General features: G+C 38.2%; 1 protein-coding gene across 1 annotated transcript in view; it reads left to right on the forward strand.

Annotated features, from left to right (window-relative positions):
- Positions 1 to 3,771: 3,771 nt before the first annotated feature.
- The window catches only part of LOC137924682 (homeobox protein orthopedia-like), a 52,204-nt gene continuing 36,994 nt past the window's right edge, over positions 3,772 to 18,981 (forward strand). Inside the window, exons 1-4 of the mRNA XM_068768102.1 lie at positions 3,772 to 4,230; positions 13,015 to 13,134; positions 15,115 to 15,226; positions 15,582 to 15,699. Coding sequence (XP_068624203.1) covers positions 4,197 to 4,230; positions 13,015 to 13,134; positions 15,115 to 15,226; positions 15,582 to 15,699 — 384 coding nt within the window. The 5' untranslated portion in view covers positions 3,772 to 4,196. The remainder of the gene's footprint in view (positions 4,231 to 13,014; positions 13,135 to 15,114; positions 15,227 to 15,581; positions 15,700 to 18,981) is intronic.

The following is an 18,981-nucleotide window of genomic DNA, read 5'->3' on the forward strand; positions in this document are numbered from 1 at the left end:
GTTGCTGAAATTATATATTATCTTTAACTTGAGATTAATTAAAAAGACCTTTAAAAGTGAATAACGATTAAAGGTCCACTAATTAAAATGCGAATTTGGGGAGGAAGAAAACATGAAATGTTTAATCTAACTGTACATCTGCAAACCTGTCATTTATTATATAGGTTAGAATGTGTTTCAATGTTAAATTTCTTACGCGGCCATCTTATTGACACTTTTGAAATTATTCGGTGAAATGGCTCGGTATGAATGAAGAGAGAGACGAAGGGAGAGGTAAGGGAAGGTATAAGAGGTAAGGATTCAGGAAGAGAGACTTCGAGCTTCGTTACTGTATCAAGTGCTTTCAGCACTCTACCATGTCGAACATACGACAAGTAGTTTTATTATTTAACCATATCATTATGGTCAAAGTGAGTTTGTGGTCATTTCATTATTTACCCAGGCCGATAACAGCTTAGTCGGGACTTACTCCGAGACATTCAGAGCACGGGGAAGAAGCTTGGGCGAGTTGGACTTTTTCACATCGAAAAGGGACGAATCTTAGCGTTTCATAGATTCAAGGTGCGGGTGCCATACATGGTGTTTGTCCACCCCCTTAGCAGGTTTAAGGTAATCCTCCTTGCAATGTATTAGTGTTCACCATAACATACCAGATTCCTCTACCTACCTAAATCTAAATAAGTCCATGTTACTTAAAACGCCTTACATATATATGAGCTTATGATGCTCCTTCATCACCATTTCAGTAGTAGGATTGCTGGGTAAATGCCCACGTCCCACAGTGGGGAACTTGATTGTTAGGGGGCAATTCCAAAGTGGACTCGACACGAGTTTAACCCTTTCGCTACAGTATCAAAATGATGTATGTCACATAGGGGAGCGTAAGAAATTTAGTAAGGCTAAAGTGGGACATGCCGCTAAAAAGGTTGGAAAATCTTTTTTTTTCCGAAAATATTTCTAAGGTCGTTTCTCTACCTTGCAGGTACCTTCCGTCGCTGTTCTTGCCGCTATTCTTAAATGGCATTTGCAGATTCCGCGGCTCTGAGGTGTCAGGGAGCAGAGCAAGCTTGTCGTGAGACCTTTTTTAAAGAGCGAAGGTCAAGGGCTCCCAGAGGTGCCGTGGCTCGGAATGCTACTTGCTACTATTTCACCCGATGAGACGTTTGAACTTGGTTTAATGACTTATTTACGCCGTAGATATTATAATATATACCAAACATTGTAAGGTTTCATATGAAAAGAGCAACTATTCAGTTTCTGTCCGGTTGTTAGCAGATTAGCGGAGCAGTATAATTATTGTATTGTTTCTGAAGATGTTAATGCTGTTAGCCTTAAGGCTTTTACAGCTTCATCGGTGCTGAGTTCACGGAGCGGAAGGGTCCGTGAACTAGATAGCAGAGCAGATATTCTACTGGCTTGAAGGAGCAAAGCGCAGGAGGCGCAAAGTCTAAATCTCCTTTTTAGGTAACAAGGCTTTTGGGCTGTATTTTTCAAACTTTTAATTGCTATGCCCCACCATAGCCTTTCTATAATGCTTGGCCCCCCTATGTAATGTATATTTTTTTAATAAAGCAAAAGAGATTTTGAATTGTTTCCCTCTGGGGCGTGAGTCCCACATCAGGATATACTGTTCTAGGACTCCCGGATACTCGGCACGGATCTCCGCGTATTATGTTCATTATCGGATTGGCCAACGAAGCACAAGTTTAAAGACACCTAGAAATGACGTTCAATACATTAGACGTACTCGTGAATGAGTATTTTGCAAATATTAGAAATTAAGTTTTATTTCATGTTTATTTCTATTGTTTCGTTCCATTGGTATAATTGCACTGCGTGGAATATCCTTTGTTGTGGTCGTTGAAAGAAGATGAACGCAGCATCCGAGCGGTCTTATTGCACACCTATGGGAGAGTTCAGTCAACGTGAAACTATGACTGAAAAAATGACAATGAGACCTAATAAGTCATAACGAAATGTTTTATTATAATTTACTGAACGAAGGTTTTTAATTGTCGTCGTTTCAGCTCATACACACCCACTACAAGGCCTAGGCTTTACTCAAATATATATATGGGGTATATACCACAATCGCCACGCTTGGCAGGCGGGTTGGTGATTGCAGTGTTGTATTATAGTACGCAGAAGACGCTGCTGTCCATCTTTGATAAGCGTTTTTTGTGAAATAAGATAAAGATAAAATAAATTTTCTTGATCTTGGAAACTTTTAATAGAGTTTACATTAATTTGCCAACACAATATTTATTTAGTTTTTATTTATTTTATTTTTGACTCTACTCTGCTTTGCAAGGTGTTATAGTTGTAGAGAAGAAGCAGGAAGCATCTCCACAACAACACATGTTTTAATAAAGTTTCACAATATAGTTTTATACATATACACTTTATCACATGCAGCCTTATTGAAATCAAAATAATCAGGCGACATCACTCTCAAGTATTCTTGTCATTTAAACATTCGTTTATTAAATAATAAGCAGTTTTCTACAATATACCTTTTGAATTTTACAAATAGTAGTTCAATAATGTTATGCGAAATTTCAGTATCAATCCTATGTAACTAATGCACTAAACATGAACTACACAAGATTGTATTCCGGGGATCGAACCCATGACCGACGGTCGCAAGTCCCGGTCCGCTACCACTGGGGCTACCACTGCTCTAGTTTTATAACAGGTAAAACTAATAATTGCGAGCAGTTCAATAGTAACGATTACATCTCGAAGAAATACTCAAAGGCAGTCAATAAATATATAGTGTCCCATAAATATACGTCAATTCATGCGCTGCCACTTATAAATCTATATGAAAAACTTTTATACATAAGGTAACAATTACTACAAAAAAATTACATGCGGTCAGGATAATCGCGGCTTAATTAAATACATTATTAGTAGAATTAATAATGTATTAATTTAAGCCGCTCTCATATAAATTAACTTCATTTTTTTATATATTATTACTAGTCATATATTGTTAGAATAAAAATTATATATATATGTTGCTATTGGTATTGAGAATATTATAATTTTTAGGACTTAAATAAGAACTGCCCCCGCCCTTGTCTGTGCGGCACAGAACTATTTGCGAATAAATTCCAAGTAAATTTAATAAAAGCGAAGAGAAACAAGCAGCCGGCAGCAGGGAGCAGGGAGACGGCCGATTCTTTCCTTATTCAGCAGCGGCCGAAAATTAAACGGCTCTTTACAAGGGATCGCACTCAGCGCGCCGCGGCTCCTCGCTCCTATTTACTTCGCGTATTTGTTCTTTTTTTTAATACAAAGACGCGGAACGCCCTGCGCTACATACAACCATAATAATTCAATATCACGCTCGGCCCTGGAACGCTTCAAGTGAATTCCGCGCGATCCCATTGGTCCGCCGCGAAGCGTTCGATATTCAAAACCGGCGCGAGAGAGACACAGTATCACCGTCCATATAGCAAAACCATCTGTGTTAGAATGAGACAGATATAGTTGTATAAGGCGTTGAATATTGTATGAGCGCAGAGATCGTATCAATAATACGCGAACGAATGAAATAATAGATTATTCGTTTGTTCCCGGCCGCGGTAAACAAAATGTAAACGTCCATTAGCGGCGCCGGTGCCTGGCGAGACGGAGATATGTTTACTGCGTGTGCGGACAGAGGACGGATGCATGCGAGTGAGCTCGGCGGCGGCGGCGTGCGTGCCGCGCCGCGCCGCGCCGCGTGTTTTCGTGCAGTCGCGCGCCGGGCGGTTGCCGCACTAACTGACGCGCCGGGTGAGCCAATCAAACTGCAAATTTATACAAATTGATACTAAACGGGTTATATTAATTTTATAACAAAAATTAAGTGTGTAAATAAGTTTGAACGGAGTCGTAATTAAAACTAATTGGGTGTAATATAGCGTTAATTATTTTATATTAAAGCCGGTTTTCGCACGGATTTTGTCCCTTTTTCAGACGTCAAATTTTTTTTCCCGATCGTGTTCGAAATTTGAAAATTTTCGATTCAGTGTTCAAAATTAAAACAATCAGCGCGTTTCGGAATCGGATTTAATTTGGACTCGGAATCGCTGTGGAGGTGTTTTCTCTCGGCGCGAGGACTTGAAGTGCTGAGTACAAATGAGTCCCGCCGCGGTGCTGATGGAGTTGGCGTTATAGGGGGCGGCCAGGGTTGGCCTTTTGAGGCCATGCTCAACAACCTCACCGCCACTGCCTTAGGAGGTGAGACCTTTTTTTTCAAATTTGAAATTTTTTTGTTCATTTTACGACGGATGAGAGATGTACTCTTGTTGGACCTCAAATTGAATCTACATGTATAGATGAAATGCTTCAGGCCTGAGAAGAACAGGAGAAAGAAATTCAGTGGGACTGTATTTATATATTTATTTTTATTAAATAATGTATATTATATTTAATAAACATTCGATTAATCTGAAGAAAAACACATCATTCTAAATATGCTATCTTAAATATTCTTAGGTTTTTGACTTCTACAATTGTATACTCAATTCTTTAGGACAATATTTTTCAATCTTTTTCGTGCCGTGCCTCACTTTAGCCTTTCCAAAATTCTTACGCCCCCCTATGTAAGAAACATAATTTTTATATGAAAGCGAAAGATTTAAACTTGTATCTAATGGATTCAGGCGTTATTTTGCGGAAGTCCATCCTAAGTAAGAAAAGTGACCAATTTATAACCACTTGCCAGCTGATAATAAATGCGCATTTATCAGCGGGCTGGCAAGCGGTGCACTTTATCGCACGACTACTGCTACATAGCGGAAGTATCTATATACTGGTCCTTTTTTTATTTAAACTTGTGTAGAGTCCACTTTCGAATTGCTCCCCCATCCCTAAACTTTCAAATTGCCCCCCTGTGGGGCGTGGGCCCTACGTTGGGAAACGCTGTTCCATGATGTTGTTAACATTACTTCGTATTTTTTCTTATTCTCTTTTATGCGCTCTACTAAAACTATATACTTGGTGTAAAAAGTGTATTGCTAGCTTTATACGTTGACATCACTTGTCTTTACACTTTTGTCTTTGGGAAAACTGTTTAAAGAAACCAATGTTTTTATTGTGGCTTCATATTATATTTATACTTTGTACGTTAACAATAAATTTAAAAAATAGGGGACGTACACAGTGTTTCGACTGAAAAAAATCTTTCATTCATTTTCAATGGGATCAGATTTTTCAATAAAATTCCGCAAAACATCATTGGACTTCCATTAACAAAATTTAAAACGCATGTTAAAAGTAAATTGACGGGAAAAAATTATTATTTAAATGACAAGAATCCTTGTCAGTGATATCGCATGATTACTTTGATTTCATTAAGGCTGTATCTGATAAAGTGTATATGTAAAAATCTATATTGTGAAACTTTATTAAAATATGTGTTGTTGTGGAGTTTCTTCCTGCTTCTTCGCCACAACTATAACACCTTGCGATGCAGAGTAGAGTCAAGTATAAATAGATTAAAAAAAGTTGATGATCAATAAGAACTCTGTTAAAGAATCCTATGTTGAATAAATGAATTTTATCTTTATTTTTTTTATCACATCTTAACATCTGTATGCTGAATCTAGAAATGGTTAATAGGATTCAACCTGTATAAAGCGCGACAATACTTGTTTCTAAGCGCAACCGTAGCCTCACCAATACCATTACAGTCATGCACAATGCAGTTCCGACAGCCTTAGCTCTCGGGAAGGCTTCGCTACCTCTGTTACTTAAAGCGAAGCTTAAGTTGACTGTCCTCTATGCCCTGCTCGCTGAACCCGTAAACGCCTACAACGCAACAGTGACTTGTGTAAAAATACACATGACACAGTTGTTGGTTGAACGTAACTGTAAAAGGCATCTGTACTGCAAATGATACCTGCATGTTAAAATAATTGACCACAATGCCTGCCATGAGATGATCCACAGTAAAGATCTTTCTAACACTTAGCCACGATTACCGATTTAAATTAATAACATGTATCCACGTGATCCTTTGCGACACACTTGATATAACACCGTTCAACTTACCGGACTTCCTCATGAAATAATCTACTGTACAATATTTTGACGAGCTGACCCGGTTTTGACATTATCCTAAACCTGAAGGCATTTAACGGTCTGTAGCACTTGGGCAAAGACTTCAAGTAAAATATAAAATAATGTGTAGTTTAGTAAGACACACGCATATATATATATATATATATATATTAGAGAAGAAAATAGCAGCAAACTCTTTCCAAACTGTCTGCGCTAATTAAACGCGAAAAAACACATTGCAAGCAAAATACCCAGCGATAGACAGAACTTCCTCACACACGATTGGGCTGTGAAAGAATTATCAAAACAGTGTTGTATTAGAAGTAGAGTGTTCACCAAAATAATATAGGTGATATAGGAGTTGCTGATATCACATTTTATAAAAACCCACCATTCCATCATCATCATTTCAGCAGATGAACATTCAGGGACACAGGCTTTCTCAGAGCTTTCTAATGGAAGTAATTGAAAGCTGTCCAGATCTACGACGGAAATAATTTTCTTGATACAACAAATATTTTTTGAACAATAATGCATCAATAAAAATATGTTTCACAAACTATCCCGCGTTTCATTAGTAGTTTGATTGGAAATAAGTGTAAAAGTTTTAAATGAGTTGAATGTATGGCACATTTAGTGTCAACTGCTGTATGGTACAGCCAACACAAAAATTAATGGTTTCAAAAAAAAATAATGTAAAGATTATGTAGCATGGAAAACGTTTCTAAAATTAATATCGCTACACATTAAAATGATTTATTGTTTAACATCTGTACCAGAAGACTGTGCTACCAGAAATTAAAAGTCAGTTACATTCCGATAGAGAAAAGAATAATGTAACATATTTCAAAGTGATCACTTTATTCAGGATGTGCTGCAACGTCCTCTGTTTACCATAATACCACATCGCAAACGTGGCGATTACGGTATATCCCCTCATAGATATTTTTGAAAGAGGCTTATTCCTTGCTGTGGGCGTCTATGGGCTGAAACGACGACTTCGGTATTATATTTGAATTAAAGTTAAATTTGTCTGATGATCTTTGAAGGTAGTTTTATTTTCAATATTTAATGAAATCAGGCGTTACCTAGCGGAAGTCCATCCTAAGTTAGAAAAGGACCAATATTTAGCCACTTCCGCACATGCAGTGGTAGTCGTGCAACAAAGTGCACCGCTCGCCAGCCCGCTGATAAATGCGTATGCGGCAAACAATGCGAATCACACAACCGCTACCGCCAAATTACTCAACACGTGTTTCACCCCTCCACGGGGCATCTTCAGGAGTTATGTTACACCGATTAGTGCCTCTCTACTCTGTACTCTGTGTTTGGCAGCGGGCTGGCGGGCGGTGCATTTCGTTGCACGACAACCACTGCATGTGCGGAAGTGGCTAAATATTCTTTTTAGTTTTATTTTCGTTATCCCGGACCAATAGACAGTCTCCGGTCGCTACGGCCCGTGGCCCGGGGACTTGATGGCGGCAATTCCGTTTTACGGGACTCGATTTAGTTAAAGTGTGTTTATAGCCGGGGATCCCCTTGCAGACCGCGGGCGGGACGCGTGGAGTGGGGAACCTTATTTTGTTTATCGGAGATTGCTAATAAAATTAACAAACCTCCATACTAATAACAAGCAATTAAAAAAAAACAGATCTAGATACAGTTTTATTAATCGCAATCACAACATGCATATAAAAAGGAATTAAAAAATCAATTTAACAGTAAATCTATTTACATTCTTCTTCTTTTATTTTGCTTTAGGTGATTGTTTGTAGATATAAAGGCTTTAAGGATTTTCGCTAACAAATGAACTAGACGTTAACCCCTTTAAAGCTCTAACACTTACAACCATTCATTTATATGATGCCAAGAATGTCGGAAAAGCCAGCCATATCAATTATATATAAACTACCATCAAATTAAGCACCTATATAATAACAACTTTTTAGCTTAACTTCAACTTAAACTTACGGAACTTAAACGGGTGTCGATCTGTGAAAAGTCTACAACAAACTCAATCGTTGATGGGTTCGTTTTATGAGATCACTTTTACAAGCATCCTGTATACAGTGGTTCCATTAATTTTTTCGCTGTATTATAGCTTTATAATCAAAAGATTCTCAAGTGGCGACCACGAGCCGGTATAGGCGGCGTGGGTAGTTGTCCCACAAATGGGACCAACGATATAGTCGTTCGAAGTTGCGAATTGCGGGCAACATAAGAACGGTTATATGTAGTGTCTGGTAATGGGCGTGTATTGGCAGAAATGGTAGTGACAATGAAATAAATACATTAAAATGGGAGAACGTAATATTGTTACGGACTCTCGGAATTGAAGTCAAACTTAGCTGAGACTACAGGCCGACTCGACACGCCACCGACGCAAACACCCTGTATATCTTCTGTGTGTCTCATTTATATTTAATTGTTCTCCAATAGACAACACATTAAATTGAATGTACAAAAGTAATTATAATAGAAACGATGATAAGAAAATAATTATAGTTAAGATAGACATTATCAAGTAAATTTTACATAAAAAATAATCAAATAAAAGTGCAATTAAAGGCTTAACCATGAAAAAGGTCGAGGCATTATTGGGTAAGATATTACAGTTTAAAAACAGCCTAGACAGTCGGAAAGACTGTGTTTTGTAGTAAGCGTCGAAATTACACCAAATAATTACTCCATCTCTTTCTCCCATTAGACGAGGCGTACGGACTCATGATATTCGCACAAATAATTTCCTTTTACTTGCACTAAATGTTTCGCTAATAGTTGCATCGTGCGAATAGCCAAGGAGTGAAACAACCTGCCGGCGTCATTGTTTCCAGACAATTATAACTTAGGAGTCTTCAACACAAGAGTGTATAGGTATCTTCTAGGCGAGCATGTGCTATCGTAGACCTCATCATCGTCATCGCTTAAGAACAAGCGAGAGAGACTTCAAATACTTATCTAATAAAGAATACAAAAGACAAAGGAGATGTGCTATACGAAAACTTGTCGATTAGAAAGATCTAGAAGTAGATGAGGATCGCAAACGTCGAAAAGCTTCTCAACTTCGTTAAAGAGAAATAGGGGAGCCTAGAAGAATTTGGAGAGGAGACCACGAGAAGACAAGGACGGACGATCTTGTTAGGATCGTGGGAAGAACTGAATGAAGGCCGCTGTCAACCGCTCCTGTTGCAAATATATTGCCGATAACCTACTTAAGGAAGTACATGATATTAATGACAGTAATGCGCACAAATAAATAAAATTTAGTATAGTTTTTATATTGGAAACAACAAGAAAACTACTAAAACAGAAATATAAAGAGGTAAAGAGAACAAATTAGGTAACCAGAGTTTAACTAAAATCTGCGAGCCAAAATGTTTCACCAGAAGGTTGCTGGGTGCGCACCGCGCGAAACTGATCATCAAGGAAATCGTAGGAGGAAGCCCATCGCTTACAGCGGGCATCACCGGCTGATATAATGGTGATGATTTTATTTGAACCTTTTGTGTATATCATGAAAATGTGAAAATTTTATCGAATTGTTATTTATGTGCTATAATTTAAAATGGTGTATGAAAAATAGTAACAGACACATGAAATATAGAAGAAATAAAAATAAACTCGTAACGCCTAAATTTTGACTTCAAAAAAGTTAACAAATGGTTCATGAATCTGAGTGTAAACATATACGAGTGTAATGAAGTTCTATAAGATATATTAGACCTACCATTTGGTTTTGAATCTAAAATTATAAATATATTATAAAATTAATCTTGTTATGGCATTCAAGAGTTTTTAGTTCATTAAAATTTGTGAGTGTATAAATTTCAAAGAGCAACTGTTGAGTTTCTAACCAGCTGTTAGCAGATCAGAGTCGGCGGCGGCTTGCTGCTTATAATGCTAAAATAATCGACGATTCAAAAGCGCGTGTGAATAAGAAATATCTACTTGAAAAAAAAAGGTACAGGTGTAGGTTAGGTACAGTTTCGAAATTAGAGTCTAAATGTTGAACCGTACTTAAAAAAGATACGGAACTGATCTCTAACAATATCCGCTGAAGATTTCTGAGCCATCAAACGCTAACTGCGAGGCTTATCCTCCTCCCAATAGTATATGTAAGTCATGAGATCACGTGTCTGCCGACTCGTGGTCGCCACTCGTGATCCTTCCACCCATATAGCCATCAGTTGGTTCAGCCATGCGCCCCGCCCACTGTACAAATGAAGTAGTAGTAACCGCTAAATGTGATCACCTATCTAAATACAATTGGTCGTACTCTTGAAAACTAAGCAACAGAAGAGCCGCCATAATACTTAATGTCGTTCCAAGTTACGTAACGCTCGCGGTAATGGAAATACGAGAGCCGAACTGCAGTCACGAGGATTGCCCCGGGGCGGCGGGATTTAACTTTTGCAATTTTGTCAAAGGCTCCGCGACCCGCCCCCCTGCCCGCTCCCCACCCCGCGCGGAGACGAAATTGAAAAACATTCGCAATGAAATTCGCGTCGAATCTAATTACGTTTAATTGCTTGCGAAAGGAATATCACTAACGGTTCAACTTTACGAACGTTTTTACTACCGAACCTTCATCTATTTTCTAACTAACAATTCTTTTTGTTTAACCCTAAAAGCATCAATGCCGAAAGTGTGTGACATATTATTTATCATACATACATCGTGGTGATCTAATATCGTGGTGGTCTAATATCAGAAAGGAACTGGAAACCCTTCAACTTGATGCAGAGACAACCCATGATAGAGTGACCAGGCGCAAATTGATAAGGAGACCCGACCCCAAATAAAGGGAAAAGGGAAGGAAGAAGAAGATACATACATCATGAAAATAACTACTTCCTATTATAATACATAAATAGCAATAGAGTTCAGAAGTACATCTATATGTTATTGTTGTGTCCAAAATAGTGTACTATTTAATATCTGTTGTGAAATTGCTGGTATATTTCATTAGGTTTTGTAAGTTAAAATGGAAAGCCTCTTAGCGTTTTAAATATCGTTGAAGATACAGGCAGATCACACTGATCTTGTCTATGGTGTCTGGGCCAGAGACACGCTTGAGATGTGGTGCTGCAGGCGAATGCTACGTGCTTAGAGTAATCGTAGAACCAAAGCATCGATATCAACAGAACTCGTAGTGTCTATTCACCATTCTTCTTTAGGCACAAAACGGATTTTTGTCGTAGAAAATCTTTTACTTCAAAAGATCACGCGTCCTCACGACCATGCTCGCGACCATGTTATGATATGGTAAGAACCATTTAATGCCACAGTACCCGAAGTAGTACACACCGTCAAAGATCAGCAAAGAATATGAAAAATAACGTGCGACAAACCATTAAAAGAGGTCAAGACCTTCAGTACTGAGGGTTACAACGCAAGGAAGAGGAAATAACCGGATGACGTAGTGTTTAAGTAGTTTAAAATGTCTTGACTATCAAGATACCCATGGAACAATTTATAAATTGTCACATATAAACTCATATTTAAGTTTTATTGCAAAGCAGTTATTATACGTCCTTTATTGTAATTTCATGAATAATCGCTCTTGGAAGTCACTGAGGGTTGATTTTTTCAGTGTAGAATGTCGTGGACTTTCACGTAAATAGCTTTAAACTAGTTCAACGTTCTCAGAAGTCTTTGAAAACCTACTGGACTCTGACCATGAGGTGATAATGGAAGCAGTTGCGCGAAGTCACTGCAACCAGGAACGAATTAAACATACATTCAATTCATCACTAATCCGTTGACAGCGGAAGTGTGAACGAAACTGCCAGCGACCAGTTACGTAAGAATCAATACTCTTAGAAACTGATGCAAAGGCAAATGTACAATGTTCACTCGAATTCTGCAACGTAACTAATAAATCTGCACAATCAATTATTCCAATGGTACCACCTTTTTGGACAGTGACAGTTATTTTTTTTTAAATAATTGTATTTAAAAACATAAATCTGCCACCAGACATCTTAAATTACACGTAAACCATTGGTGAAGGCATTTCAAATAAAAGCGCACGTTAGGTGAACAAAAAGCTTGTGTTGTCAGTTTATACTATAAAACTTGAAGTGATCACCTTAATACAACATTGCAATGTCAGACCGCGTGACGCGTTCACACGAGAGAGGCTTTATTGTCGGGCTGGTTGTGACGTCATCGTCATCGCGGTGCCGCGTGACGTCAGCGGGCGCGGTCGCGAACACCGGCACCAGTTGTGGCGCGGACAAAAGCTCTTTGAGTCATTGTACATGACGTCATATGCTAGTTTGTTATAACATGTCCTCGTGTCAGCCGATAGACGCTCACTGTGAAGCACAGCCGTCTTTCATGGGCATCTTTATGACAGTTGTTGCTCCTTCTAGAGATCTTGACTATGTCGACGCCTATACAGCGATCTTTTGCGGAGGCTTACGTCTTGTAGCGGGTGTCTCTCATTTTAATGACGTTGCTAATATATCGCAGTCTTCACCGAATAAAATGACAGACGCCCTTTTCGTTTTTATCGGGTTTTTAAATATTTGCAATCTAAGAGTTCCAAAAACACACTGTCAACTTTTATTTATAATTTGCTCGCTAAAAACGGCGGAGACAGGCAAAGTTATTTTTTTTTTCTCTCTAAATAAACAAGATAAAGTATAAACGAGAACAAAAAGATCATACGATCTAAGTAAAAACTTTGTGCTCTTTTAAAACTTTTCACTAATTTACGTACCCAAAATTTTCGAAATGTAACCAATATAAAGTTTTTCTATCTCTCCTGAAAGTTGCATTTTAGGACTTACCACTTTATTTGTTGGGAGCGACATAAATAAATTTAATTATATACCACGATGCAAATAGGGAATTAGTAAGGAAGCGAGTTAGTAATTTTGAGCGTAGAGAAAGGTATGGGAGTAGCTGGCGTAGAGAGAGAGAGAGGCAGTATTATAGAGGGCCGCTGTGCAGGTCACAAGGAGTGCGCGGAGGACAGCAAGCAGCTGGAGCTGAAGCCGAACGCCGAGCGGTCGCACCATGCGCTGGGCGCGCGCCTGCACCTGGCGCACATTCGCACCGACCACCTGCAAGGTACTGCTGCAATACCTAACTACCTTTACAGTCCAAACAAACACTTCTATCTCTTCCTCTTTTACCATCTCTGCTCATAGGATCAAATTGGGTCGGAAAAGGTTATTCTGCATTTCATGTACAAGTCGCGTGAGGTTGCTAGATGCGGACAGTGCACGATCGGTATTCGTGGTGATCTTTGAGAGTGGCCTTTACCCAGCAGTGGGTATCTATCAGCCTATATGACGATCATATATAAATTATAGTTTTATTTGCATTGGAGATAAAAAAGTGAAGAAATGACCTTGTTAAGGTCGTTGGAAGGAAATTCTAAGCTGTTCTTTTAAAAAAAATTGGGTTCAGCCTTTGTCCACAAAGTTTTTATGGCTAAGAAAGAATTTTTTTTTATTTTTCACGCTCATTAACTCATTCTGTGTTAACATCATAGATTTAACTCGTGAAAATTTCCATTGCATGATTTTTACAATTTTCATTATTTTTTCATTAGCGTTTAGCTACTAAACTGCCTTACAACTGGTTTAAGTTCAAACGTGATCGTATTATTAGTGATGAATGGCTCCCACTGCTTATCACAATGTTCTTCTTACAGATATTTAAATTTATGGTATCGTAAAAACTTTTGGAGTCATTCTCACCTGTCGTGCTATATTCGTACAATAATTTACTAATCAATCTCAGCATTTAAGTTGAGGGATGTCCACCGCTGGGCACAGGTTTCTTCTTTAGAATTCTAATGGACCTGGTAGCGAGCAGCCAGCATCCAGTGCCTTACGACAATTTTAGTCGCCTGACCACTATGTGGACAGACCTCCAACGCTGCGATTGTCGGTCTGTGGTCTCGACTTTAAGGCTTAAGCTATCTGTTTCTCGCCTGTTTCATGGCCCGACCACTACTATATCAACCTGCCAATCAGCTAGGCCAATAACGTAACATGCGCTCGGAAGGACTATCAACGTACTACGTGATCTGGTCTGCCCGCGTGAGGCTTTGACGCTCCGCCTCTGTTTACGTAGTTGACGTGCCAGTGACGTTAATGCAGTGTTTGATGTTTACCTTGTTTTTATTGTTAAGTAAATTATAATTGATACAACTACTGCGGAGTTTAATGAATCAGGCGTGATTTCAATCGATAAATATAAATAGCTTTGTATGCATGTTTTATTGATTTTATATTATCATCCACGTGCCTTAAGTGGTTGGTACCGCATTTTCAGGGTGTAATTTCATAAAATCATTTCAAGTTACGTACCTATAAAATTATAGTTAAAAAAAGCATTTTATTAATAAGCGTCCGCTTAACCGCCCTTTTCGAGTACAATTATATAAAATATGTTCTTAGCTGAACTTTACCTTTGCTAAAATAATTTTTTTGGAAATTTTGTGTTTATTATCTTTGTGGTTCCTGAGATATCATGATGAAAATTAATGTCATAATGGGAAAGTGCATTAATTTTAGAAAATGGCGCCAAATGCCACCGCGGTTTGTTATTTATTGATGTAGATATACAGAGAATTATTTGTCAATAAGCGATGGAGTATATCTGTATATCTATTCACATTATGACATTAATTTTGCGCAACCTGTTACATATGGATCACTATGTTTTGTGACTTAAACGCGCATGTTTTTACATGTAGTTGTATTTTATGACTTCGTGTCCGAAATCACGAGGTCTTCTCTGTTATAGCTAGTATGCAGCCAAGTAAGGCTTTCCTTTGTTAATATATTACATTTGATAATATCTTTTTTTAGACTTATAGGACTTGTTCATCGCTGATAAATAATAACTTTAAAAATTGCTACAATTTGCAATGGCGTGTAATTATAAAGATCCAATGCAATTGTGTTTTTGAACTAGGAGACAGTAACAAGTCAACACTATACCGTTATCATAGGTTACAAATAGAACATATGAGAAATCTTTATAGTTATATTACTGAATTTTCAAATGAGAATACGAAATGTTTCCGTGTGCCAGGCGGGCTCCACCAGCAGCAGCACGGCGGGCACATGGCGACGGTGCCGGTCAGCATGCCCTCCTCCGCCTCCGACAGCGACAAGCCGGCCAAGCAGAAGAGGCACCGCACCAGGTAAACTCATGTCTTATCACTTACCTTATAACACTGATGCGCCAGGGCGACTTGGAGTTAGAGATGCGGAAGAAGGTTGGCAATGGCAGTTGCTGGATCATCTCTGATCAAAGACTCAGACTGCACCCTCTCGCTTGGCCACTCCTGACTGATTTCCGATAGGAAAATTTAGAAGCCCCTATATAGGCAGCCGATACACGTTCACTACAAGGCATGGACCTCCTTCACAGATCGCTACGATGACCGGCATTATGTTGTCCTAGATTATATCGTCGGTTCATCTAGTAAAGACGAAAATGTATTGTTAAAGATTGTTTTGTTAAGCTGTACCACTAATGCAATCTCGTGCCGGTAGGTTCACGCCGGCGCAATTGAACGAGCTGGAGAGGTGCTTCTCCAAGACCCACTACCCCGACATCTTCATGCGGGAGGAAATCGCGATGCGGATCGGCCTCACCGAGAGCCGCGTGCAGGTAAGCTAGCCTTTCTGTTTTTCACTTAATCTGTCGGAACGCTGTTCACCGATAGATGGCGTTAGAAGTAGATTACCTCGCGCCACCGTTTAACGCCCGAGCCGAGGCTCCTCTATGAGCTTTCCAGCTTGGCTACCTCAAAAAAGGTTTTAAGCTAGGAATCTGCAAATACTAATTGGACAGCAGGTAAGTGTACGATCCAAAAAACTAAACGTGTCGGCGGGAGGTATATTAACCACTAAGAATGAATGTTGACGTGATATAATCATGTTAATTTTAACTGTCACTAAAGTTAAGCGCACAACAATGGTATGGAGAAATTTGATTTTTAAACCTGTTGAACTTTAAAAAAATATAAGTTTATACTTTATATTGGTATTCCGCAACAATTTTTGATCCTGAAAAGTAATAATATCAGACGCCAAATGATCTATTTACACGTATACTTTTTTAATATAACATTATGTCATATACTACATTAACTGTACAGGATGATTGAATATAAGCGTAAAAGATTTCAAAAAGTATAGCTCGTTTGCTATCAATTGATATGGTATACGCTGTACAAAAGTCAGTGGTCTCATAAATAATAAGTAACGTTGTTTTGTGATTAGATAATTAAACATCTCGTATCTCAGTTCTAACCGTGTCCATGAGAGATGCAAAGCACTAAACATTAGTACCGTAGATATTGAAATAAACCGAAAGGTTTCGTATGGGTCAGTGTTTCAAGTCGATCAGGAACAGTGTGTTCATGGGCAGCCGTGTGCCCGCTACAGCCGTCGGTGTTTATCGAAAAATAAAAGTAAATAAAAAATAAAACGCGCCCAGCAGGTTGCGCGCTTCGCACGTCGCGTACAAAAGTTGCACCAGCTCGTCACATTTCACGAGGCCTTCTACCTGCAGCAACCTTCGGCGCGACAGCCTTCGCCTTGCTTTGTGTGCGACGCGCGAATGCAGGCTCCGACGACTCAATTATTTTTCGTTATTTTGTCGAAATCGAAAAATATTCTATGACGTTGACGAAATTTATTTTTTAATCATATTTCCTAACAATGTCTTCATTTACATAGATATTATGTTATACTTTCGTATAATATATCTAGAGGAAATTTGGTTATAGATGCTAAATACTTTAAAGGGCTAAATATAAAGCTCAATTTCAGCAAAAGCTTCTCTTTTTACACCAATCTTCTATCACTCTATGTACAGTGATCACCCTCAAGCTCTATCGTAATGAGATACGCTAATAACTTCTAGCAGTACAAAATCTGCAGGGAAAGAGAGCTAATAATCTGAATTTTGACAACGCATATTCTTACTATATTATCTTTACGGTATTTATTATTTTTGAAACCACTGATTTTCCGATCGGGTGTACCGTACATTAATTTAAAGGAAATGAAATGTATATTTAAACCTTTTTTGCACCTAAAACTAACCAACCTTTTCAAGAAATAAATATAATAAATATACACGTATAATATATTATGTAAAAATATATGACTGGGTAAAAAATACAGAGATGCATGGAAAACACTCGAGGAGGCCTACATCCAAACAGAGGTCTAAAACAAAGAAAAAGGAATAACTAAATACAACAAGTATTATTAAGGAAGCTGAAACATTATTATTGTTACTGTAAATGGCCGGGGATATTCATTTAATACACATATTTCAGAAATAAAACGTTGCATACAAAATTGCGGTACGGATGGAAAGTAAATAAATGTGTAGTAGCGGTGTTTACCTAATTTATTTATTTATACACATACACCATCGACAGACAGAGCTGGCCAGTTAAAAAACAATATTAAAAAAAAAAATAAAAATTCAAATATAGAATTATTTACTAAACTTTTCACTTTTCATTTAGTCTTTTATTTTGACATTTTGGCGACAATTTATATTCTATGGGGGAATATACCCTAATCGCCACTCTTGGAATGTGACTTGGAGATCGCAGTGTGGTGTAATGGCGTGCAAAGGACACTGCTGTCCGTCTTTTGGAACTTGTTTGTGAGTTGTGACAATCCTATATAAATAATGAACACAGTGTGTATTGTAAGATTATATCTCGGGAATTGAATCCGCGACCTATGTTTGCAAATCTCATTCCTTACCTCTGGGCTGGCACTATCAGTTATCGAGTTTTACAACTGCGAATTTAGTCAGATTTAAAATCAAAATTGACTTCGGTTAGCTTTTGCTGATTAAGTTAAATCTCGTGCTACTATTTACAACTGGTTTAACGTGTTCAATTGTCGCGAGCGGCGTGTGCAAACGTGATAAGCAGGCCCTTCTTCTCACAGTGGGTTTATATATATAACATGTTAGATTGTCAGAGGGACTGTTTTGAAAAAAAAAAATACATTAATTAATGGTTATGCATGCATGCTATAAAATATATTTTATATTGCGTATATAAGCCCATTCGCCTAATTTACTGTATTTAGCTCTTTTTACGTTAACAGGCGAAAAACAATTGTGTCCTTTCGATAATATAACACTCCTATTATTTTCAATTCCACGTATTTTAACTTGAATCATTCCCGCTCCGTATTGCTAGCAAGTACGGCCACAATACTTATATGTGATATCATTTTTGGCATTTGAATTGAAATAATTTTGTGAATAATAAAAGATGAACGTATAAATAACATTGAGAAATAAAAAAGATGAGAAAATAAATAGTCCCTTTGTACCTAAGACGGGAAGTACGAGAGAAATCCAAAACGTGGGCAATAAAAAGTGGTGGCCTCTTTCGGCTGATATTGGCGAATGGTAAACTAAGAAATAACATTGGATTGTAGATATGCTTTTATATTAAAACATAATACGAGATACAACTCGACTTGTTACGTCACGGTAAACATTTTAAATACAAAGATTTAATAGTTAATTACTAAATACAGGTTAATTGGTTATATTAACTGCTCGATAGATCCTGATAATTGTGAGCGGTCACACCGCGCCCGGTGCGCGACATGTGTACACCATTAGCACCTGCCGCCGGCGCGCTCCCGAATTACCCGATCACTTAGTTTCGACTTGAACTGTACTTTACATTGGACATTAGTTTTAATTTGTGTCGCGAGCCGATCAATATTTGTGCGTCGTTAGCGCGGGGACACACGGCCGCGGCGGACCGACAGCTTGCCATCGAACAAACACCCAACACATCATCTTTGAGATACTCGTTTTAGTCATAACAAATTTATATATATGAAAATACAAGTTGATTTGACATTCATGTAAAGGCTGAAAAGGTGTATATATAGC

The sequence above is a fragment of the Battus philenor genome, unplaced genomic scaffold (assembly GCF_028537555.1).
Source record: "Battus philenor isolate CCGP_79_NKW_IND1 unplaced genomic scaffold, ilBatPhil1.0.hap1 SCAF_24, whole genome shotgun sequence".
Lineage (NCBI taxonomy): Eukaryota > Metazoa > Arthropoda > Insecta > Lepidoptera > Papilionidae > Battus > Battus philenor.